General features: G+C 38.3%; 1 protein-coding gene across 3 annotated transcripts in view; it reads left to right on the forward strand.

The window, feature by feature from the left end:
• The first annotated feature begins 59 nt into the window (after positions 1-59).
• Positions 60-26,500, forward strand: part of ttc7b (tetratricopeptide repeat domain 7B) — a 43,675-nt gene continuing 17,234 nt past the window's right edge. The window contains exons 1-18 of one of the 3 annotated variants that reach the window (XM_062041674.1): positions 60-469; positions 1,931-2,085; positions 2,198-2,273; positions 4,794-4,886; positions 6,373-6,536; positions 10,173-10,294; positions 13,478-13,556; positions 14,390-14,565; positions 14,732-14,795; positions 14,896-15,033; positions 17,959-18,147; positions 20,932-21,049; positions 21,126-21,183; positions 23,572-23,644; positions 23,788-23,948; positions 24,026-24,142; positions 24,280-24,377; positions 25,015-25,251. In XM_062041674.1, coding sequence (XP_061897658.1) covers positions 349-469; positions 1,931-2,085; positions 2,198-2,273; positions 4,794-4,886; positions 6,373-6,536; positions 10,173-10,294; positions 13,478-13,556; positions 14,390-14,565; positions 14,732-14,795; positions 14,896-15,033; positions 17,959-18,147; positions 20,932-21,049; positions 21,126-21,183; positions 23,572-23,644; positions 23,788-23,948; positions 24,026-24,142; positions 24,280-24,377; positions 25,015-25,251 — 2,239 coding nt within the window. In that variant the 5' untranslated portion in view covers positions 60-348. The remainder of the gene's footprint in view (positions 470-1,930; positions 2,086-2,197; positions 2,274-4,793; positions 4,887-6,372; positions 6,537-10,172; positions 10,295-13,477; positions 13,557-14,389; positions 14,566-14,731; positions 14,796-14,895; positions 15,034-17,958; positions 18,148-20,931; positions 21,050-21,125; positions 21,184-23,571; positions 23,645-23,787; positions 23,949-24,025; positions 24,143-24,279; positions 24,378-25,014; positions 25,252-26,500) is intronic. The other 2 variants (XM_062041672.1, XM_062041673.1) reach the window with 2 other exon arrangements.

The following is a 26,500-nucleotide window of genomic DNA, read 5'->3' on the forward strand; positions in this document are numbered from 1 at the left end:
AACTGTTGTCATTTAAGCTTCCTTTAATACAGTTAACTTTACGTCCTACTTTTTTTGCACAGAAAATAAGCGACTCTCCTCACTTTTGTGTATATACATACTTCTGTTTTGAGGTGACAGAGGCATCAAAAAGCCAGGCAGCCATGCTACAAGATTGACTTCAAAGAACCTGGTGCAGACAGTACACTGTCCAGTAGTACAAATGTAAAATGGTTGTTTGTTTTGGCATTACGTTGAAAGAACAAACCGGAAGCCTTTCTGCATGCGTACTGTAAAATTGACTTTGGGTACACCTCATCTACAGAGAGCCTCTGGTGTTTTTGGTCCAAGCCTACACCGCTGAGCAAAATGACCGCTAAGAAGTCTGGCTCGCGACTGGAGACAGAGATAGAGCGGTGCCGTTCAGAGGGCCAATGGGATAAAATACCAGAGTTAGTTCGGCAACTCCCGGCTAAACTGATATCAAACGGTAAGATGTATTTTTAATCTGTTAAACGTTTCAAGGCCTTCCTCCCTTTCGGAATCCTCGGTACTTCCTGACAGAGACAGCCACCTCTCTTTTGTACACCCAAGGCATTTCCATTAGAGTATTCAGTCCCTTTAGTTTAGTTTTGACGAAAGTAAAATCAGCTAATGTTGGTGCCAAATTAAAAACTACTATTTTGTATTAATACTTGCATTTTGTCAATCACTATTTTCCATTTATACACTTGCTAAAACAGAATCACATTCAGAAGTGATAATTTCTCAACACAATTTCGCATCTTCGTGACCTCGGATAAGCGGAAGAAGATGGATGGATGGATGGTGACAGCTACATGCTTGCAAAGTTATAGGAGGCGTTGTTATGTTGGTTAACTCCACTACTGGCAGAAAGACACATTATGGAACCTTTAATAGTACAGGAACAAATAGTTTATGAACTAAAGTATACAATATATACTGTATTAGTAATGGGAATAAAATGACGTCATATACAGTATGTTATGTTTCCCCTGATTATTTTCTTCTCCCCAATGCAGTACATTTGCATGCAGACTGAATTATCAAATCTACCATCCCTTTATTGCCATTTTGGAATGCATTTTTCTAATACAAATACATATGAATTTTGGTTACTGAATGGGATTAGTTACAGGATTATTGGCCATTTCAAGAGTTGTACCTTGAAACAAGTGTGGCCCTGTTGAGGTGGCAGAATGTATAATTCTGTCTGGAATGTGTCTAACCCCCGTAAGTCCTCGGTTAAACTTTAATGTGAGAACGTTCTTTAAATGCAGGTACAGTATTAATAACTACAGCAGGAATGTCCACATTTTTTACACTGACGGCCGCACACTTAAATATGAAAGCATGCGGGGGCCATTTGGTATTTTTCATTTTCAAAACTTTCAGTTCTCCCCTTAATTTTGGTGAATGTTGGTCCTGTAGATCCAATGGTTCTCAGTCATTAAAGTGTTAAAAATAAGTCACACTTTCAATACTGAAATATCAATAGATCAACTTCAGATCTGTCCGTTGCCATAACATTTTAAAATTTTTCGGCCCTTTTCTTTTTTTTCAAAGAAAACACTTTTTTATTGAAAAACACAAAATATGCAATATTTTCCTCAAAACAGTTTTCGAAATGGAATATTTAATGTGAAGTAATATGTACATCATTTATAAAACATGGCTTTTGACTTTTTTTTGTGAAGAATGATCTGATCTAAAAAAAAAAAAAGACTAAAGGCCTCTGGGACCCAAAGGGCCCCTGGGCTGCACTTTGGACATCGCTGAAATACAGGTTGTAACTCCATCAGCTTAATCAGTCGTTAACATTTTAGTAATTTACTAAGCCTTGTTGTGGAATGTACCTTCATTTCAGACCATATAAATTATGATTCACTGTAGTCTTGTAATTGTCCTAAAAAATATTTAATGTGTTCAGATGACTTGGGGGAGCTGTTGCTGGGGGAATGTAAGCTTCAAACGTACTTGAAAGAGAATCCAATCAAACAGGGTGCCAGCCCAAAAGGCCCAAGACCAAAATTGGTAGAGGTCAGGAAGCACCTAACTGCTGCTCTGGACAGAGGAAACCTCAAGGTGAGCATCAATAGAGAGATACATAAATGTGGTCAGTTTGGTGTGAATGTGTGTGTGAGTTCACAGTTAATCAATGCCTGATCTTTTAAAATGTACATTATCTGCTTTCCAGGCGCATTACCTTCAGGAGGCGAGTCTGCTCATGGCTAAACTCAGCTATGCAGAGGAAGAATACAGAGATGCTTTAGGTGACACGCTGTTATCCTTAAAACGTTGTGTACCGTACATTCTATGATTGTGTGTTTTTATTTATGTTTTTATTTTTTCCTAAACCATAAATGGGACAGGGCGTTAAGGAACATAATTTGGTTACATTTGCACATTCCAACGTATCTGAAAAGGAGTAGGAAGAAGTACCGTTTATATTTAATCCTAACAATTCTACATGTCTTTTACTAATTGTTAATTGAAAATATAACTTTTACATTTTTACATTAAGTTCACTCTCTGTTTGAAAGAAGGGAAGGTGTTGGGAAAACGGATACTTAATGACTTATTGGTGATAGTCATTGAATGTTATGTATTACATAATATTGTAGAATTTGTCATAATCTGTGTTAGTTTTGTAGTAGTTGTTGTCTTCAGATGCAACAAGGATTTGAGTTGTCTTTTATGTCCTTGTAGTCAAGATTATGTCATCTTCAGTCTTTGTACAGTTCCTTGATGTCTTTAAAAAGTACTTTGGCTTTTTCCTGACCTCCCGTTAACTTGATGTAGATTTTACAGTTGGCACTTTTAAGTGCCCTGAATTCCCCCCGTTTCCTCAACTCGTGTGCTTTCTTGGCGATGTCAGTGTAGAGTTTTGTTAGATGCTCATTGCTGTAGATGTTTGTTCCCCTCAGTTTGACTGGCTGCCTCAGGAAAGCCACTTTGTTGATTTTGTTGGTCAACTTTATGACGATAACAGGTGTGGTGAGTTTCCTGTGAAGACATTGGAATGCATGATTCCATGTTGTTGACGTCCACATTCAACCCATTTGATTGCAGAAAGTTGACCATCTGTTGCACTGTTGAAGCAGCAGTATTTTGTCCTTTGTTTTCAGCTGCTCCACCATTAGGCATGTGTCTTATCTGATGGCCATTCATAATTACATTGTTCATGCGGACAGACTCTTGTAGTTCCTGAATCTGACACATCATTTGAGATACAATGTGGTCATTTTGCTTCTTTAAAACATGCACTTACTCCTCTAGTCCATTCACTTTTTCTTCCAGTCTATCAATTTGCGCAGTGTTGCAGTATTCTCACAAAGTGTAGCAGTATCCATCCTCACTTCCTTAATATTTGTATAATATGTATATAATATAAGTAATTCATGTCCTCACGCTGTCTATCAAGGCTAGCAAACACTTTGGTCTTCCTGGCTCCTACAGTATATTATCTAACATCCTCAATACTTCTTGGAAGTTACCTTATTCTGGACTATCTTCCACATTCTCCTCCTACCCATTTATTGCGGTAGAAGCCTTTTTTCTTCCCATGTTGTTTGGAGTTGAAGCTTGGAGGTTCCAAGGTTTTTTGAGGCATTGGTTTCTCCCACTAGACATGTTGAAGCCAGTGGTATCAGCAAACAGATTTGGAATTATGGTCAAAATATGTGGTCTGGAAGAGTACAAAAATGATCCAAAAACCTTGAGTCAATACAGAGCTCTTTCAATTCCCATCCTTCTTCACAGGAAGTGACATAAAACCCAATTTAATTCTATAACTTTAATAATGCGTGAGAAAGTGGAAAGGAAAACATGACCTTCTTTGAAGTTATATAGTTTGCATACAGCCACAGCTGTCAACAGACCACACACCCAGCAACTAAGGGAGACTTATATATAAGCATTAACTGCAGCATCGATGGATAATAATGTCCATTTCAGTGTAAATTTTTTAATACATTTTCAAGTAAAGTCTTTGAATACTTTTATTATCAAAAATAGACCAGCAATGAATTTTTGTTTCCAATGTCATCTGTGGTGGACATGAGGACTTACTAATACTCCTTTTTTATATAATAAATGATGACGGTAGTTGATGCAAGAAATGCATCAAGACGTAGAAGTGCATGTTAACCATGAAGAAAACAAGCAAACCATTTAAAAAGTACCAATGATTGTCACACACACACTAGGTGTGACGAAATTGTTAACCACAAAGAAAACAAGTAAACCATTTGCAATATCATTTATAATATGATAATGATATAATATTAATGAGAAAAAAGTATGTTTCATGTTAATATAACTATATGATTTGCAAATACAAATGTATGCAAGTAGAGCCATTAATTGCTTATTATTTTTTCCTGTGAAGGATGTAAAAAATATTAAGTTGTCCCCTACAAGAGACTTTGTATCATTCAAATCAATCAAAGTGTACTTATATAGCCCTTAATCACTAATGTCTCAAAGGGCTGCACAGGCCACAATGACATCCTTGGCTCAGATCCCACATCAGGGCAAGAAAAAAACAACCTACTGGGAACAACGTGCAACCTTGGAAGGGACCGCATATGTGGGGACCCCCCATACCCCTTGGGTGACCGGTGCAATGGATGCCGAGTGGATAGGGTTAATAATGTGAGAGTCCAGTCCATAGTGGGGCCAGGATATAAATAAATGCCATAGATAACTATTGTGTCTTGTCACCCCAAAAGAAAATCTGTGTCACAGAAGCAAATGTCTAAAAGTATGACATAACTATTAATTATTTATAGGTCAGTACAACAGGATGCGTCTGGATGACATGCAGCTGGCTGGAGCTCCTGTGTACAGGCTCTCTATGATAGCAGAGGCATATGCCACTAAAGGTACAGTCACACACACACATACCTGTACAGTGCATCCGGAAAGTGTTCACAGCTCTTCACTTTTTCCACATGTTATGTTATAGCTTTATTTCAAAATGGAATACATTATTTGTTGTCCTCAACATTTTACACACAATACCCCGCAATGACAGTGTAAAAAGTTTTTTTTACATTTTTGCAAATTTATTGAAAATAAAAAAACACATGTACATAAGTATTCACAGCCTTTGCTCAATACTTTGTTGATGCACCTTTGGCAGCAATTACAGCCTCAATTCTTTTTGAATACCGTATGATGCCACAAACTTGGCACACCTATCTATGGGCAGTTTTGCCAATTCCTCTTTGCCCATTCCTCTTTGTAGCACCTCTCAAACTCCATCATGTTGGATAGGAAGCCTTGGTTTTCTTCCAGGATGTCTCTGTACATTGCAGCATTCATCTTTGTTTAGTCAGGGAGGTGACCAAGAACTCGATGGTAACTACAACTACAGCAATCCTCTGTGGAGAGAGGAGAAGCTTACAGAAGGACAACCATCTCTGCAGCAATCTACAAATTAGGCCTGTATGGTACAGTGGCTAGACGGAAGCCATTTCTTCGTAAAAGTTTGCCAAAATGCACCTGAAATACTCTCAGGCAATGAGAAACAAAATTCCCAGGTCTGATAAAACAAAAATGTAACTCTTTGGCGTGAATGCCATGCGTCATGTTTGGAGGAAACCAGGCAGTGCTTATCACCAGGCCAATACCATCCCTAGAATGAAGCAAGGTGGTGGCAGCATCATGCTGTGGGGATGTTTTTCCAGCACCAGGAACCATAAGGACAGCGTCGATAGAGGGAAATGATGAATGCAGCAATGTATAGCGACATCCTGGATGCTAACCAACGCTTCTCATCCGATCTGATGGTGCTTTAGAGGTGCTGCAAAGAAGAGTGGGCAAAGAGGAATGGGCAAAAGTGCCCAAAGATAGGTGTGCCAAGCTCTTGGCATTGTTTTCAAAAAGACATGAGGCTGTAATTGCTGCTAAAACAGAATCAACACAGTATTGAGCAAAGGCTGTGAAAACTTATGAACATGTGATATTATAGGGTATCGTCTGTGGAAGTTTGAGGACAAAAATGTATTTATTCCATTTCGGAATAAGGCTGTAACATAACCAAATGTGGAAAAAGTGAAACGATGTGAATACTTTTCGGATGCTCTGCACTGTATAAATAAGCACAATCATCATGGTATACTTTGACTTGCAATGGCACAACCAACTCACACTAAACTCTACTGACGCTTTCACCACATGGTGGCAGTATAATATCACCGCTAGTGAATATATTCGATCTGCATTCACTGATAAACTGCCACTCAATACATGGAGCAATAGTGAGATATGATTATGTGTTTAAAAGAGGCATGTATTTGAATATGACAAACTTGCAGTTGTGAAATGTGTAGCGTGTTGTAATTGCTGTCCACTCTCTTGGCCCAGGTTTGTGTCTTGAGAAAATACCACCTGCCTCTCCAATGGTGTCCAACATGAATGCCGGGTCTCCATCCACCAACAGAAGCAGACCTGAGTTAGAGCAGGAAATCATCACCTGCTATGAAAAATCCGGAGATATTGCTCTACTTTACCTGCAGGAGGCTGAGAAGGTTTGTGTTCGTGGAACTTTAAAAAAAAAAAAAAAATCAGTTTATTTATCAGGCATTGCAGATCCATACATCCATTTTCTACCGCTTGTCCTTCTTAGGGTCGCGCGGGGGGCGGGGGGGCTGGTGCCTATCCCAGCTATAGTCCGGCAAAAGGCAGGGTACACCCTGGACAAGCTGCCACCTCACCGCTGGGACAACACAGATAGACAGCATTCGCACTCACATTACCATGTTTTATTATTTTTTTAAATAGGAAAAATACACTAATAACACATTCTAAAAGATTTCCTTTGTAGAAGAAAAAAATATTGTAGACAAAAATTTAAGTTAAGTTTTTTCACAAGATTTGTCGACATAGGGGCTTGAAAATCAGGGAGTCATCCAGCAAAATACTGAGGTGTTTGTATGTGTGAACCACCTCTATGACATTTCCCTCAAGAGTGAACAGTAAGGGGATAGTTTGAGGAACCTTCTTAGTGTTTGAAAACAACAATAGTTATGTCTTTTCAGCATTGAGGACTAGTTTTAGCTGTAGAAGTGTGTGCTGGATTAGCAGGGTTTAAACCAAAACAGTAAATTATTGTGTCATCAGCGTAGATATGTATATTAGCATCAGACACATTTTGTCCTAATTGGGTGATCTTTCTGTGTGGAGTTTGCATGTTCTCCCCGTGACTGCGTGGGTTTCCTCCGGGTACTCCGGCTTCCTCCCACCTCCAAAGACATGCACCTAAGGATAGGTCGATTGGCAACACTAAAATTGGCCCTAGTGTGTGAATGTGAGTGTGAATGTTGTCTGTCTATCTGTGTTGGCCCTGCGATGAGGTGGTACTATGGTGTACCTCGATTTCTGCCCGAATGCAGCTGAAATAGGCTCCAGCACCCGCCCGCGACACCGAAAGGGACAAGTGGTAGAAATGGATGTATGAATGGTTAATATACAGGATGAACAGGAGGGGTCCTAATTTTGAACCCTGTGGCACCTCCTTGTGGCGATTTAACATTTCAGAACACAGACGTAACATTTAATACACTGGCTCCCCTGTCACTCAAATCATTTGTGAACCTGTAAACAACATGATTAGATTCCAAAACAAAGAAGCCCATGCTTTAAAATAGCATGATCTACAGTGTCAAAAGCTTTTGACAGATCAATAAAAAAGGAAGCACAATATTGATTTTTTTAACAAGAGCAACAAGTATATTGTTTATCACTTTTGTAGCAGCCGTGATGGTACTGTGCTTTTTCCTGAAGCCGGATTGAAGTTTAGAAATAAGTTTGTTAGAGTTCAGAGTACAGGAACTCTTTTAGTTGATTACAAACAAGAGATTTAAGAACTTTTGACAAAACACACACATTGGCAGCTCCCGCCATCAGTGTGTGAATGGGTGAATGTGGAAATACTGTCAAAGCGCTTTGAGTACCTTGAAGGTAGAAAAGCGCTATACAAGTATAACCCATTCATCATTTATTTGATATTGGCTTATAGTCAGTTAAAACAGCTTTATCACCTCCTTTTAATAAAGGGGTAACAAAAGCTGACTTACAACCGAGTGGGATTTCTTTGTTTAGGATTTACAAATTTAAAAGAACCCTTAGAGGCTTTGGTACATTATCAGCTGCTATTTTTAAGAAGTAGGACTCTATCAAGTCTGGTCCAGGGGGTTTCCAGTGATCTATTACTTTGAGAGTTTTATGCACTTCCTGCACAGTAAAAGGAACAAAGTTAAAAAGCTCTCCAGAAGACATTACAGGTCCTGTGCAGGGAGTCACAGGGGCTGCTCGTGTGGAGTCAAACAAGGAACCAGAAGCTACAAAATGCTTGTTAAATCTATTTAGGACCTTGGTCCTATCATAGACAGGGACAGAGTCTTTGAAAACATATTTTAGAAGAGCCAAAGGTTTTCTATTTACAGACAGAGACTGTATCACTTTCCAAAATTTCTGTAGATTGTTAAGGTTTCCAGTTGTAAGTACTATTCTGATTTAGCCTTCTTGATAAGAGAAGTACATTTATTTCGTAAATGTCTAAAGTTAAGTTAAGTTAAAGGTAAAGTACCAATGATTGTCACACACACTAGGTGTGGTGAAATTTGTCCTCTGCGTTAGACCAATCGGAAGGATAATCATCTTGCCTGGCTTTGGCCCATGCCACATTGCGTTAATGGATGGACTCTGACAATTCTGGAGAAAACAAAGGGTTTTCTCGTCCCTTAACTCCAATCCAATCCACTTTATTTATATAGCACATTTACACAACAAGAATATTTCCAAAGTGCTGCACAGCCATGTTAAAAACAATATTAAAAACAATATTATGCTACACCAATGACTGAATAAAAACAAAGAATAAATGAATAGAAAACCAATACAGAGACAATATAAAAAATAAATATGATTAAAAACGATTTTAAAGGGTAAAACCAATTAAAACAGTAAAATAGACATCAAAATTTATTTAAAAAAAACACACAGGACAACAGAGGACAGAAGACCACACAACTCACGTAGTGTTAAAAGCCAAAGAATAAAAGTGGGTCTTAAGACGAGACTTAAAACACTCCACTGTGGAAGCAGTTTGAACATGGAGGGGCAGAGTGTTCCAGAGTTTAGGGCCGACCACAGAGAAGGCCCTGTCTCCCCTGGTTTTAAGTCTCGTCCTGGGCACCACGAGCTGGAGCTGGCTCTCGGACCTCAGAGCGCGCGCAGGAGTGTAAATTTGGATGAGGTCCGAGATATACTGAGGTGCCAGTCCATGTAAAGCTTTAAAAACAAACAGCAAGGATTTAAAATCCATTCTAAAATGAACAGGGAGCCAGTGCAAACTCCGAAGAATTGGGGTTATATGCTCGCGTTTCCTGGCCCCTGTTAAAAGTCGTGCTGCCGCGTTCTGGACTAACTGCAACCGGGAGAGAGCTTTTTGGCTAATGCCAGCATAAAGTGCATTGCAGTAGTCCAGGCGACTTGAAATAAAAGCATGCACGACTTACTAACTCAAACATTTCCTGATGATTCCTGATGCATGTTTATTTACAATCTTAATGAAACTTTATCTGAAATATGCCCAAGGCAGCTTGACGTCTGGCAACCGACTCAATTGCCCCTAATTAATCAAGGACAAATCATGGTGATAAGCTTGTTCATTTAATATTTTTTTATTTCTCTTACAAATAATATGCGGATTGCATTTGGGAATTTGATGTTCCTGCAGGTAGCAAAAACACAGTGATTGCTTAAACATTGCAGAACACATTCAATGATGAGAATTTATGAGGGACGTTGACTAGGATTAAGTCAATCAAAGTAGACCTATTAGGACTCTTTACATTTGGCCTTGTAGGTAGGTTGATTTCAATTAACCAGAAACTGCCTTCAGCCAGTCCGGCCAATAAAAGTTTATTATTATTTAATTTGGATAAAATATGCTCTAAAACTCAATTTGCTTAGAAATAGATTCAGATAAAACAATTGCTACATCAAATCTTGATTTTACATAAATGGCTATGCCACCACCTTTCTTGGGCCTATCCGTACAATGAACATTGTATCCAAGTATGTTGATGTCATCATTAGAAATAGATTTGGATAGCTATTATTATACCTTGTAATTGTGTAAAATACCTTTTTTTCCTCAGGCTTTGTCAGCTGGAATTCAGAACCGCAGCCCAAAGCCTGGCCCGGTTTCCCAGGACCAGGAGCTGGATTACTTCCTTGAGACAGGCCTGCAGAGAGCCCATGTCATCCATTTCAAAAACGGGTAAGATGCTAAGAAAATTGTATGTTGACAGGTTTTTAATTGCCTTCCATGTGACCCGTTATTAATTGCACACAGGGTTCGTACGGTTTTGAAAAACTTTATTTTTTTTATTTTTTATTATTTTATTTTTTTATAATGTCCTGCCCAGCTTCTCAGGCAAATCATATAGTAGATGTAGATGCCCATATCGGCTGTTCAGATTTACTTTACAAAAGAGAAGTGTAGGATACTTCTCTTGTTGCCTTATTTGTATTTTGACTTTATTAAATGTATTTATATTATCATTTGGAGCAGCCGGGCCGGAGCAGGAGGGGATAGAAAGAGAAAAAAAGGAAGACAGAGGGGGAAATTGTGGGGACAAGAGGGGGATTAGACAGAGAGACAAAAACAACAACAGCAAACACAACAACAACAACAACAGAGCAACATCAGCAAATACGACATGTACAAATATGATGGTAAAAGTAATAGCAAATAAGCAGTTAGCGAAAATAAAAAATAATACAGAAATGACAATGAGCATTATTACACTAAAAATGGAGCAATATGAATACCAATAGAAATAGTGCTATTGATAATAAACAATACCAATACTTTACCTTTATTATCAACAATACAATTGTTCAAATGCAACAATACATATACGTAATGATAACTTGAGATACGAAAGAATGCAGAAAAATGGAGGGGAAGAAAGAGAAGCAACCTACATTAACCTTGTAGATTGTTATATTAACAATAGGTTAAGCTTTGTCAGTGTGCCATGTGTTATACCCAGTTTACCCTAGGGCAACAACGTTAATATATGTTTGATGAAACGTGATTATGTGCATGAGTGTATGTGTGCATATGTACTTGTATATGTGCAGAATGTGTATATGTGTGCTTGTACAGTGAATGTATATGTACATTATGTATATATGTGTGTTTGTACAATGAATGTATATGTATAGAATGTGTATGTGTGTGTTTGTACAGTGAATGTATATGTACAGTATGTGTATACAGTATGTGTATTTGTACAGTTAATGTATATGTACAGTATGTGTATATGTGTGTTTGTACAGTGAATGTATATGTACAGTATATGTATGTATGTGTTTGTATAGTGAATGGATATGTACAGTATGTGTGTGTTTGTACAGTGAGTGTATATGTACAGTATGTGTATATGTATGTTTTTACAGTGAATGTATATGTACAGTATGTGTATACAGTATGTTTGTATAATGAGCGTGCGTGTGGATGTACGAACTTTGAGTGTGTAAATATGTACTGTATTTGTATATAAGGCTGAAACGACGCGTCGACATAGTCGACGTCATCGGTTACGTAAATACGTCGACGCCGTTTTTGTGCGTCGACGCGTCGCATATTTACGTCACACTACCGTCATGGCGAAGCGCAAAGCAGACGATCAAAGCAGACGATGCGAGCGAGGGGGAAAAATCACGCCAAAAGTCGTCAAAAGTGTGGAAGTATTTCAATACACAGCCTAATAATGTTGTTGAATGCACACTGTGTCGAGCGTAAATGGCCTATCATAGCAGCACAACGGCTATGAACGAACATTTGAAAAGAAAACCATCAACCATCAACTAGTCAATCGTCCGCGTGAGCATACGTTGTCATCATTACACAAAAACATGAATGTGTCATTTGTATCTGCTAGGGGTGTAACGGTACGTGTTTTGTATTGAACCGTTTCGGTACGGGGCTTTCGGTTCGGTACGGGGGTGTACCGAACGAGTTTCTAAGCTAAAGCTAACTTTAGCTGCTAAAGTCTTAACAGTCACGAGTGTCCCAACAAACCGGATGTGTGGTGCTATTTGAAAAAAGCCTAAATTCATCCAACAAATGAATTTACTATTGAGGTTGTGGGATAGAACAGAAGTGAATACTACTAAATATGTTGGAGTTGAAATATGAGTAGATGTATCTAAATGTGCCTGTCTGGTGTTTTTGTGTGTTTGTGTTTCTTTTAGACAGGCAGCAATGCACCATGTATTTCAGATATAAACCTAATTTAACTTAGAATTCAAGAAACTTTATTGTCATACCAGCTAGGGCTATACAAGTTATCACATTTTGATTTTGATTTCGATTATAGCGTCTCACGATCATGAAAATATAATCCATTTTATACCGCTTGTCCCTCTCGGAGTCGCTGGGGGTGCTGGAGCCTATCCCAGCTGCACTCGGGCGGAAGGCAGGGTACACGCTGGACAAGTCGCCTCCTCATCGCAGGGCCAACAGATAGACAGACAATAATCGGGAAAAAAGATTAATGGTCCGCGCAATTTGCATGCAAATTCTGGCGCTTTTAACGGTGAAACGGATGAGTAAGTGGGAAAACGACTACGTCTACTAGAAGTTTGGGATCTTATATTGGTTGCAACATTTTATTTGACACAGCGCTAGTATGCCTCCTCAATAATCACTAAAATCAACAAAAAAAGTAAGGCATATGATTTCTGCGTTTACTTAATTGCGGACGCAGTCATATAATTGCCCAATAAAACTGAATCCGCTGATAAACGCAAAATAGAATCAGGGAAATTGACATAAATGTGAGTGAAATGCTTTTATTGAGAGTCGCTCTTTTTTTTATTGGTATTTTTTGTATTGCTTTTGTTATTTGATTTATTGTTATTACTATTATAATTATTTTAGTTGTTGTGGTTTAATTGTTACTTATTTATATCTGTTTTTTAACTATAATTTACAGTTAAGTTTTGGTGGTACAATAAATGCTAATGTTTTCAAATTAATAAATGATCGTGGTATTAATCGTGATTACAATATCAATGAAAATAATCGTGATTACTATTTTTGCCATAATCATCCAGCCCTAATACCAGCACACATGAGATGTCATGAAATATGCCCAGGGTCCCAGATGAAGCCTAATAAGTATCACAAGAACAATAGTATGTACATAATAATGTAGTATTAGTGTTAGGATAACTAGTTTTCTGCGGTCCTATTGATCTAAAATTATTTATTTTGGTAAAAGGTTTTTGGAGAAGTCCATTGATTAAAACGTGTACAGACTCTGAGCACAAACTGGTTTCAAGGAAAGCTAGTAAGGTTGATATTTATTCATGTTTACTTACAAACAGATACTGTTTGAGTAGGTTTTGACAAAGTTTGCATTATGCCTTTATGTCTTTAATACTGTAGAAACCTGACGCAGGGTGTTGGGCGATTTCGAGAAATTCTTCGAGCTGTTGAGACCAGGACTACGCAAAACCTGCGCATGGTATTATTTTCCTAAATAACAGCTATTTATCCTTTGCTTTATTAGGACAACAATGCTTCGTAGTTAGTAAGAAGGGATAGGATTAGACCATGGGTCGGCAACCCAAAATATTGAAAGAGCCATATTGGACTGAAAATACAAAAAAAACAAATCTGTCTGGAGCCACAAAAAATGAAGGCAACACATGATGTAAATTTCTATATTAACTATATTAACCTATTATCAAAATGACTTCTGTGACAGAAATGTTGAAATGTAATATTTATTTTACACATTTTTACAAGATATATATCGATGTGTGTGTCCAAAAGAAAGGAAATGGCAGGCTGTCTCTTCTAATGGATTTATTACAATTTTTGCAAGATGAGTAATGTTTGCTGTGGTCTGGAACAACATGGCACACAAACAACTATCAGAAATGCAGCCAACATTACATACAGATAATGTCATTAGACATGCAAATATAAATTAATGGTTAATGGTTTAATATGGTTCCTACCGAAACCATATTAAAACAAACAATTTAAAAAATATATATATATATAAAATATATTTTTTTTTTTCCATTTTCATTCATTTTTAAAAAAGCTCCAATGGCCACTAGGGCAGCACTAAAGTGGCTTTAGAGCCACGAGTTGCCGAACCTGGATTAGACTGGTCAGACAGTTGTATTTAGTGCAAATAGATTATTGTTCTAAGTATATAAGAGTTTATTTTAGCCTCGAACAAACAGATTGCTGTGTTGGTGCAGAAATATAAGTGTTTGTGCGTGTGTGTGTGTGTGTGTGTGTGTGTGTGTGTGTGTGTGTGCGTGTGTGTGTGCGTGTGTGTAGACCATAGCAAGACAGCTTGCAGAGATCTTGCTTCGTGGAATGTGTGAACAGAGTTACTGGTCTCCTGTGGAAGACCCGCCCACCGTGTCACCACTGGACGATCCCACGCGACAAGGACCCATCAAAAGCAAGAAGTACAGTTTAAGCCGACCCCCACGGGTGTACTCAGGAGAGAAGTGAGCAATTATGTTGTTAATGTGGGAATATAGTGGAAAAATGCCAATAATATCGCAAATGTGTTTTTTCTCAAGTTCCTCATCTTCTCCCTGTCATCATTTCCCCCTTTTCTCTCTCATCCTTTTATATTATTTTGGAATCGCTTTGCGTTCTTTTCTCCCTCAGTCTGTTTTGCCCTCAGGAGAACACAGAGGAAGCGTTATTGCTGCTCCTTATAAGTGAGTCCATGGTAAGACAGTTGCATCCACTTCTCTAAAGTGTTACATTCACACTGTAATTCAGAAGAATTAAGTCCTACATTTAGTGATTTTCATTTGTGTGTATTGCAGGCTAACCGCGATGCTGTACTAAGCAGGATTCCTGAACACAATAATGATCGAATCATCAGTTTACAGTCTGCCTCTGTGGTGTACGACCTGCTTACAATAGCACTAGGCAGGAGAGGGCAGTATGAGATGCTATCTGAGGTGAGTCATATTTTAGCTTATTATTAGCATAGTGCCTAAAATATAGTCACAATAATGGGGATTGTGGAAATGTATATACTTACAGGACACTTAATTAGACACTGCTAATACATTAATAAGATCCAGTAGAAGAAATAATACAGTAATACCTCAATTTAGGAGCTTAATTGGTTCTGTGACAGAGATTTTATCTCAAAACACTTGTATCTCAAATCAACATTGCCCATTTAAATGAGTTACATTTAGTTGAATCGGTGCTTGGCCCCAAAACAGCACATTTTACTTTATATCTGTCAGTAGACTCGATATGTAAGTGCTAAAAACTAAAACAAAGCTGGCGGGGAGAAGACACAGTTAAAGTTGAGTACTCGACATAATGTTTAATGCAGCGCTAATGTTGTGGTTAATTTAGCACCAAAAAACATCACAGGGTATCACAAACACCTTTATTACGTGTATCAAAATATGGGAAATCCCCTGAAAATTGTTATAAATATGGGATTTTCTACATCACAATAACTTGCAAACTAATAAAGCAATTTATGGATTCATTCACATTGTAAGGTTTACTTGTGAGGAACCTGAACTAGTTGGTTGGTAAGGTAATGTTTATCCATCCATTTTCTACCGCTTATTCCCTTCGGGGTCGCGGGGGGTGCTGGAGCCCATCTCAGCTACAATCGGGCGGAAAAGCGGGTAAAGTTTATTTCAAACAAATATAGTTTCAATAATACATCACATATTTTACATAGTTTAATTTCTCTTTACAAAATGTCCGAAAAGGAGTAGGAAGAAACAAAACTTGTTTAATCTTACCCATTTTGCACTTCATAGCAATTACTAACACATATGTTAATTTCCTGTTCTCAATTTGTAACACAATTTACATCAATGATTTCTAAATGGTTTTGATTGATATGAAAAATATGATTATAAAAAATTTCAAACATTTGAATAAAACTAATTCTGGGATCCTTCATGTAGCTTCTATGTAAGACACTGTATATGCTGGCTGACAAGTTCTTCCTCAATGTTACAGAAATGAGCTGCTGCCTGCTCTTCTGTACGTATTATATAAGTCGCCTATTTGTCAATTTACACAAAGTGTGGTTTTGTTTATAGATATATTTTCTGTCATCTTCATGTCCATCCGTCTCTGTCGCGTTATTTGATGAAATGACGGAACATAAAAACTTGCCGCGCTCCTTTAATGAGCCCATGCACACTGCGAGTGTTAGGACTGGAGGCTTTTCGTGCAATCGCTGCAGTAGTGAAAACACAAAACAGGTGTGAAACGAAAGAATGCCCGGATAGAAAGACAAAAACGGGAATTCCCTGCAAAAAATGGAAGTTCTGACAAATTCTTGTAAGCAGAGAAGACGTGCTGTCGGCGATCAGTACTCTAAGGAGAGATAGAGAGGGAGAGTGTGCGGGTGGGAAGGTGTTCGTCTGAGCACCGCAGCACAGCTTAGCAGAAAGGAGTACTGGTGAATTCTACTAACTTACTCGCTACTTATCCCATATTTTTTATTTTTGTGATACTCATTACTGATATTGTACTGCCCTATCATTACATTGAAAATGTTGTTTGTTTGCGATTTCGAGTTTGAGTTTGGTGCATGAATTACCATGAATTGATTTACGTGGACCCCGATTTAAACAAGTTGAAAAACTTATTCGGGTGTTACCATTTAGTGGTCAATTGTACGAAATATGTACTGTACTGTGCAAATCTACTAATAAAAGTTTCAATCAATCAATCAATCAATGCAACATGATTCTGTAGCCAGTCAGTATTCAATGCAGTGAAGCAGGCTAGTTTAGCAAAAGTACAAAGTCAGCAGTCGTAACTTAACTTTCACAGAGTTTGGAGAATATATGCCTGTAAGTACATATGCTGTTTCATGTCAATTTTGTTCTCTCAAAATGTCATTGTATGGATGTTTGCAACAGTTTAAAAAGATTGCAATAGAGATGCTGATTTTTGTTAGCCTGTCAATGGCAAAATGCATTGTATGTTAGCATCAAGCTAGCGGGATAAGTAATAACTTTTTTACTGTATAGTTTCAGTTGCTTGTTTTTGCTCATATCAGACTGTACTGCCGATTTGACACAATTTTACATGTTTTTGTCATTTAATGTGTATTAATATACATTATTTTATGTGCTTAGTTTTACAGTAATTTCATTTGAAGGCAATCAATAAACAACCTCAGCCTGGAAGTTTTTTCATCCCTAAATGGAAGGACTGTTTATCTATCTGTCAAACTAAATACAACATTCAGGGAGGGAAGAATAGCTATCATGTGTATACATTGTATCTGTTTATACATTTATGTTGTAGTTATAAAAAAAAAAATATATATATATATATATATATATATATATATATATATATATATATATATATATATATATATATATATATATATATATATATATATATATATATATATATATATATATATATATATACCCTTGCATGTGATGTAGACCACAGGGAAGTGTTTTAAATGTAGAAACAATATGACCCCTTTAAGTTGAGGTACTACTGCAGTAGAAATTATGCTACGAAGATCAATGTTCAATTTAGCTTGGAACTGTAAGAGAGGTTTTACTATAATAATATGTTTAATATTGTAATTGTAGTTTGTAGTAGTGTAGCTTTGTACTTTATCGCACTGAGGAAATATCCCCCTGTGTATAGCTCTGTATTATTACTATTTAAATACAAAACATAATGTGTTGTAAATTCTTTGTATGTATTTTTGTATGTTCAGTATATTGCATATGCACATATGCTAGTATTGAAATGTATCAGGCTATATTTACGTGGTTGCCAGTCAGTCACTGAGCTTACTTACACCAGTTGCTTGAAAGTCAGCTGTGTAAATAATTAAATGTCCCCTTTTTTGTTATCTACAGTGTTTGGAGCGGGCCATGAAATTTGCATTTGAGGAGTTCCACTTGTGGTACCAGCTCGCCCTGTCCTTAATGGCGGCTGGAAAATCCGCTCGCGCAGTTAAAGTTCTCAAGGAGTGTATTCGTCTAAAGCCCGATGACCCCACCATCCCACTGCTGGCTGTCAAACTGTGTATCGGACCCCTGCACTGGGTAACCAAAGCGCTCTCAAATACAGTTAAAACAAACAACTCAGAAATTTACACACACATATCAATGGCGATATCTTATTCATATTATCCCCTAATGGTTTATTTGAATCATTTTTCTAGAATGATTACGCATAATTCACATAATGCAGCCTTAATCATTTAAAAAAAGAATAATTGGGTGCACATGTTTAGATTTTCTCTTATTTACACAGGGTCAAAAATATACATCCTGGCTCAAATATACACTTACGGTGCATCCGGAAAGTATTCACAGCTCTTCACGTTTTTCACATTTTGTTATGTTGCAGCCTTATTCCAAAAGGGAATAAGGTAATTTTTGTCCTCAAAATTCTACACACAATAATCCGTAATGACAATGTCAAAAAAAAGTTTTTTTGTGATTTTTGCAAATTTATAAAACCTAAGAAATCTCACGTGCATAAGTATTCACAGCCTTTGCTCAATACTTTGTTGATGCACCTTTGGCAGAAATTACAGCCTCAAGTCTTTTTTAATACAATACCACAAGCTTGGCACACCTATCTTTGGGCAGTTTTGCCCATTCTTCTTTGCAGTACCCCTCAAGCTCCATCAGGTTGGATGGGAATAGTGAGTGCGGAGCCATTTTCAGATCTCTCCAGTGGACTCTGGCTGTGTCACTCAAGGACGTTTGCAGAGTTGTCCTAAAGCCATTCCTTTGATATATTGGCTGTGTGCTTGATGCGTCACCCCAGTCTGAGTTCAAGAGCGCTCTGGAGCAGGTTTTCATCCTTGTTGTCACTGTACATTGCTGCATTTATCTTTCACTCTATACTATTGAGTCTCCCAGTTCCTGCCACTTTAACATTCCCACAGCATGATTCTGCCACCACCATGCTTCAAAGTAAGGATGTTATTGGCCTGGTGATGAGCGGTGCCTGGTTTCCTTTAAACATGATGCCTGGCATTCACGCCAAAGAGTTCAAACTTTCTCGTCAGACCAGAGAATTTAGTTTGTCATGGTCTGAGAGTCTTACAGGTGCATTTCGGACAAACTCCAGGAGGGCTGCCATGTCCTTTTTACTAAGAAATGGCTTCCGTCTGGCCACTGTACCATATAGGCCTGATTGGTAGTTTGCTGCAGAGAAGGTAGTCCTTTTTGAAGGTTCTCTTCTCTCCTGAAAGCGATACTGTAGACAGAGTGGTTCTTGGTCACCTCCCTGAATCGGGTCCTTCTCCCCCGATCGCTCATTTTAGATAGCCGGCCAGCTCTATGAAGAGTCCTGGTTGTTTCAAACTTCTTCCATTTACTGGAGGGCACTCTCCTCATTTAGACCTTCAAGGCAACAGATATTGTTCTGTATCCTCCCACATATTTAGACTGACAGATAGATACTTTATTCACCTCCAAAGACAAATTCACAGATGTGTGCCTCGAGACAATCCTGCCTCGGAGGGCTACAGACAATTCCTTCGACTTCATGCTTGGGTTGTGATCTGCCATGCACTGTCAATTGTGGGACCTTGTCTATGGACAGTTGTGTGCCTTTTCAAATCATATCCAATACAACTGAATTTACAAGAGGTGGACTCAAATTAAGCTGTAGGAACATCTCAAGGATGGTCAGTCCAAACAGGATGCACCTAAACTTACTTTTGAGCATGTACATGGGATTTCTTAGTATTTTATTTTTAATAGATTAGCAAAAATCTCTAAAATAAAGTGTTTTTACATTGTCATTATTGGGGATTTTTTGGTAGAATTTTGAGTGAAGCGCTGTGAATAATTTCCGGATGTACTGTACATTTCCCTATATCTCTAAAGTTGTGCTGTAGGTTCCGGATTGTCTTGCAACTGGACACTGCCAGTCTGCCAAGACCAATTAACTCATTGTTAGTAATCATGATTGACTGCAGTTTGTAGTTTCTCTTTGGCATTTGGCAGCATAAAATAACCTGTCGGTTCGACCCATGGAAAGTCCTAGGAACTAAGTGATATCACGGTTGATTTCCGCACGTACAAAAACAGAAAGAGAGAAACAGGACAGAGATGCCAGAGTGACTGCTGGAGATGCAGTGAAATTTAGATGTATTTCAATTACATTAATAATACAAATAATGTAGTAATGCAAGATTAAAATGTCGTACAAAGAACTTGCGCAGACACATTACAGTACATCATCAGTATAGTAAAAAGAAAAGGGAAGCACCTGTTTACATGTTGTGTATAAAAATTCACATGGATAATATATATTTGGTCAAATGTATGTTTTGCACATTAATTTTGCCCATAACTTTACATTTCTTTTTTGTTATACATTTGAGGAGCTATAGGAGCTGGCAGTTTTAGTGAGCTAATCCAAAAGAACCAGCTCTCTTTAAAAAGGCAGACTTCCCATCACAATGTTGGAATATCTGAGGAGAAATGTATACATTTACAGGACTTTTGAATCAATTTCAAAGCAACTGCTGATTCCAAAATCACCAGTTCAAACAAGTTATTTAGATTTGGATTCAGGAACAATCCAGAAACCACTAAGGAAGATCAAGCCATGAAATGGAAGCTGCCTGTATGCACATATTAAAGCCTGTATGGACATATTAAAGCCTGTATTTATATCCTTTTGACCCTCTTTATGTGAGAAAATGCAAAATATATGTAAACTTGCCTAATTCTTGCTTTTAAAAATGATGTACATTGCTAAATCATATTCAAATAAATCATTTGTGGCCCCAAATTACTGTGACATTCATATTCAGTAGTGTATGGAAGATTTGAAATGATATGCATTTCTACTCAATCTAGTGGGATGAGGGTGAGTGCTTTGCCAAGATGGTAATTGACATGGGCGAGAAAGCAGCCGAGTTCAGAGCCAAAGGCCACTTGGCCATTGGACTGGTTTACAGCCTCAAAGCCACCGATGGTAAGTGTGTGTGTGTTCAAGTCTATGAGACATTGTATGATTATAAGACATATTTATTCGCCTGCCCTCTTTGTAGCATCACTGCGAAGCACAGAAGAAGAATACCAGAGGAAAGCTTTGGGAGCCTTTCAGAGGTTTGGCGCCTACATCCTTTCACTTTCTCTTTTTTTCCACCCACTCATACTTCACACGTGATTTCCACAGCAATACCAACCCTCTTTCCAATATCGTTAGATGCATGTCTGTTTGTACATTGCATCATCTCACATCTATGAGACTCTGACCTCAGTTAGTGTAAAAGGCAAAATAATTCAGACTGGCAAAACCTTGAAATGCTAAAAAAAAAAAAAAAAGAAAACATAATTTGACTACTATACCAAAACAAACGTCTTGATACCATGCCAGTGTTCGCCTGAGGGACTGTGAGCATTATATAGTGTACCTTTTAAGCGTTGTCATTACATTATTGCATTGCTGTCCATGATTTTTCCTTAATCTTCTGGTTAAAAAAAATCCATTAAAATTAATGCCCATTTTCCATCATTCGACCTTGACTGTCAGTAATAAGTAATTGTCGGTAATTCTTCTAAGGCACCTACAGGAAAGTAGTACAGTTGTCCCTTGCCACATCACACCTCTAATATTGTGGCTCACCACATCAGATTTCTTTTTTTAAAGCACAAGCACCTATTTTGTGGTACTAAATTAAAAATTTTCAAGCATAAAAATGGCTAAATGAAATAAAAATATTAATAATACAGTTGTATTGGCTACTAGAGGAGACCAAACCAATCAGAGCACGCTGTTCAGTATTGTGGCCACTGATTGGCTCAGCCTCTGACAGCATTACGATATTGGATTAAAATAGTGTAAAAGTGACTAAAGGGTGTTATTCCATGTCTCGATGGCTCTCATAATTTTCAAAAATGTATTTAGAAGGTAGTAAACATTTTTTTATGCTTTAGCTTTTAATAACCGCTCCGAATCGGCCTGTCGCTTGAAGGTAAAAAGCTGGGTTCAGTATTTGTCTGACGAGTTTTCTGTATCGCCAGTAAGCACACAAACAGTTCTGCGTTGCAATATTGTGAATGATTTAATGAAGTAGCAGAATGTACAAAAAGAAACCTGCTCAGTTTGTCTGTAGCCAGCATGGAGTGGAAGTGTCCAAAGCTTTCAATAAAGTGTCCAAAGTCTCCAACAACTCGTGCAATATAGCGGTCAACAAAAATAATGATTACTCAGCTCTACTTTCTTCTCTCGCCACAACAAATACAGGTAACAATGCCCGTTTTATAGTGCCGTCCTCCAATATCATGGGACACCCACAAACACACCACGTAACCTTACATACACATTTCTGCCTCCTATGCACCAGCTGGCCCTTAATTATGTTCTCATAATTACCCTTAACAATGTAACAAGATGGAGACAAATGAAGCAACAACAATATCAATTATATAAACTTACATCATGTCCTTCAAAATTAATAATACACACTGGCATATTCTTTCTTCATGTCAAAAACATGTCCATAGTCAAATGTGAACAAAAAAAATGTCACCCCAAAAAAGAAAGAAGCACCAAAAAAAAATAGAAACATTTTTAAAAAGTAATCCACAAATAGAGTTCTGTGATTTCCAAAGTCTGTAGTGAGATTCTCCCTCACCTCCTTTCTTTCTGCTCTACGCCTTTTCTTGTCCTCCTCTTTGAGGGCGTGTTGCATCTCTGTCGACTGCTTGACATCATGGACTTCGGCACCCACCACCACCCCTCGACCCTGAAAGGGACGAGCAGTAGGAAATGGATGGATGGAGGGATTTCTACTTTGCGGAAATTCATTTATCGCGGTCATGTCCGGAACCAATTAACAGCGATAAATGAGGCACGACTGTACTACACTTAACAGAAATGCCACTAGATGGCAGCAAGTAATCTTCATAAACCTGTTGCATTCCCTCCAACAAGCTGCAGTGAGTGTTAAATATCCATCCGTCCATTTTCTACAGCTTGTCCCTTACGGGGTCGCAGGGGGTGCTGGAGCCTAATCCAGCTGCATTCGGGCGGAAGGCGGGGTACACCCTGGACAAGTCGCCACCTCATCGCAGGGCCAACACCAATAGACAGACAACATTCACACTCACATTCACACACTAGGGCCAAATTCCATCCATCCCATCCATTTTCAACCGCTTATTCCCTTCGGGGTCGCGGGGGGCGCTGGAGCCTATCTCAGCTACAATCGGGCGGAAGGCGGGGTACACCCTGGACAAGTCGCCACCTCATCGCAGTGCCAACACCGATAGACAGACAACATTCACGCTCACATTCACACACTAGGGCCAAATTAGTGTTGCCAATCAGCCTATCCCCGGGTGCATGTCTTTGGAGGTGGGAGGAAGCCGGAGTACCCGGAGGGAACCCACGCAGTCACGGGGAGAACATGCAAACTCAACACAGAAAGATCCCGAGCCCATTTAAATATCATGTTTGATATTCACCAAATCCACTTCTCATTTTGGCAGAGCGCAAAGTCTGTCTCCAACGGACCATTTAGCAACCTTCTACCTTGCACTGCAGCTTGCTGTGTCCAGACAGGTAATAATAACACAGCAAGAAAAAGTCATAACATTCATATCAGAATAGTTTAAGTCCAGATATTGATTGTCAGCTATGATGAACAACATTACTATAGTTTATATTTATATAGTTTTTTATAGATATTGTTTTTTTGTGTGTAGATTCCGGAGGCGTTAGGGTATGTTCGACAGGCCTTACAGCTTCAAGGGGATGACGTTCACTCCCTTCACCTGCTGGCTCTGCTGCTTTCAGCTCAGAAGCACTACCATGACGCTCTCAATATTATAGAGATGGCCCTTTCTGAATATCCGGAGAACTTCAAGTAAGACACACAACCACAACAGCCAATTTAAACCACAACCTGACCCTGTGCTCAGACCTGTGCTGTGCATACTGCAGCTTGCTATACACCAAGGTGAAGTTGGAGAGCATGTGCAGAGGACCAGAAGAATCTTTGCTTACCTGTAAACACATGTTGCAGATCTGGAAGAGCTTTTACAACCTTACAAACCCCAGGTATACAGTATATGCAGTACACACAAGACCTGTGTGTAGGTATTGAAGTCACATGGCACACAACACAATTTTATCATCCGTCTCATTAAGTGGGTTCCTGTACTCAAAATAGATGAATTAATACATGTATCTGACAGCGATTCAGGGCGAGGCAGCAGTTTGTTGGATAGAGCTGTAGCAGACCGACGACAGCTCAACGCCATGACTCTGCCAGAATTCAGTGACCCAGAGACGGGTAGGTCCACATACACATGACAGTCACTCACATGAATCCAGTTACAGTCATTTTTACAGGTAATATCTGTCATGTTTTTGATTTTTTTTTTCTTTAACTCAATGAATATCATCCGTTTCTTCTCAGCACTGTCTTTCACACTCACTTTTTTCTTTCCAATGGTTGAAAAACAAACCTATGTCAATCTCTAGCCATAAGCTAGTGTTCGCAAGTGAGACCAGATGTTTTGTGCGTATCTTACGGGGTTCACTGTGACATTTTCTATACCAGCTAATGGTGGGGATGCTTGTAACTAAAATTTTATGGTTGCAAAAAGCATAACAATAAGCAAAGAGACAACACTTACTCTTTATGATTTTGTCTTCCTATACAGTACTGACTGAGTAAAGATTCTGGATTTTACGTTGGTAAATATAGATAAATGGTCGTTTACAAAACCCAAAAACAAATGCAGTATTACTGTTTTTCGCTTAATTGTTTAACCTGAATTAATTATAGTCTCAATCAAATAGTACTGTACAAATATAGACTAGGCTCCTTGTCTGTTTGTAGTACTGTAGTCCGTAACTTGCTGATTGACAAGTATTTTATGTTCCTTTGCTTTCCATTTGTTTTTTTGTTTCTGTTTTCGCTTCAGGTTCTTCCTCTTCTCATACTGGGTCTGAACCAATGTCCCCCACCTCCCTCTCCACCATATCCACGCTGTCCTCCCCTTCTTCTCCTGTTTTCATTCTTCCGCCTTCTCCTTCATCCAAAAAGTGTTCTCTCTTGCCTCCACCTCCTGCTCCCCCTGCTCCTCCCCTGACGACCACCAAAGCCAGGCCTCACTCAATTTCCAACCACGTCACCCTTCGCCAACTCTCCTCCAACTCCAGCGTGCCGCTAGGTCCACTCAGCTTCTAGCATGGTTTGGAGAGTTACGGCCAAAAAGTGCACATTGAGTTTTTAGCAAGCATTTTTTAACTACTGCTCTGTAAGTTTTATAGGCCACTACCTGATTAATTGCAGGGTGTGTTGCCTCATTTTTCCGCTAAGAAAAAAGGGTCAGGCGGTGCCTTAAAGTGGCTGTAATTACCTTACACAGGGGTGTCCAAGCTTTTTCCAACGAGGGCGGCGTTCAGATACAGTGAGCCACTTTGATACATTTTTTTAATATATTTTTTATTTTGTGCATTAAAGATGCTAAAAACCAATCCATTGTAGGTCAACTATATGCTAAGCTGTCTAAACAAAACATCCACATGTTAGCTTGATAAAGAAATGTAAATCCAACATCTTAATTGATTTTAAAAGACATAAGGAATTGATATAGAAACGATAAAGGTTATTAAGGAGATCTCCGAACCATAAATGTACATCTGCAACCTATAAATTCCTAAAACAAAACAAAAATAGCAAAAGTTTTACCAATGTTTTAGACTGAATAGTTGTCAAAATATAAACCAGTTCCTTACTTCCACAACTCTCAAAAATCATATTAAAACGTATTTAACAGTAAATTGGAAAAATGTATAAAACGGACAATCAATAACAGAGCTAACATCTCAACATTGATGGCACTAATGGATATAACGGAAGAGATTATCAATGCAATTGATCTTAAACAGTGTGCAGCTGCGGTGTTTATGGATCTAACAAAATCATATGACATAATTATTAATAATATCTTAGTTAATTAATTAGAACGGTGAGATAATTATGAGGGTTGGTCTTAAACTGGGTAAGAAGCTACTTAACCAACAGGAAGCAATACATAAAGTTAAGTGAACACAGTTAATTAATTAGAACGATGAGATAATTATGAGGGTTGGTCTTAAACTGGGTAAGAAGCTACTTTACCAACAGGAAGCAATACATAAAGTTAAGCAAGCCCACGTTTACAGATCTAAATATATCTTGCAGCGTTCCCCAGGGATCAATACTGGGAGCAAAATTGTTCAATCTCTATAAAAAAACGACATTTGTAAAGTTACAAAGGACTTAAAGTTAATATTATTTGCACACGATATGACCACATTTTGTTTAGGAGAGAATTCACCGAAGCTAATACAAATAACAGAAGAAATTAATAAATTAAAAAGATGGTTTGACAAAAACAAGACTATCTTTAAATGTTAGTAAAA

Source organism: Entelurus aequoreus, linkage group LG03 (assembly GCF_033978785.1).
Source record: "Entelurus aequoreus isolate RoL-2023_Sb linkage group LG03, RoL_Eaeq_v1.1, whole genome shotgun sequence".
Classification (NCBI taxonomy): Eukaryota; Metazoa; Chordata; class Actinopteri; order Syngnathiformes; family Syngnathidae; genus Entelurus; species Entelurus aequoreus.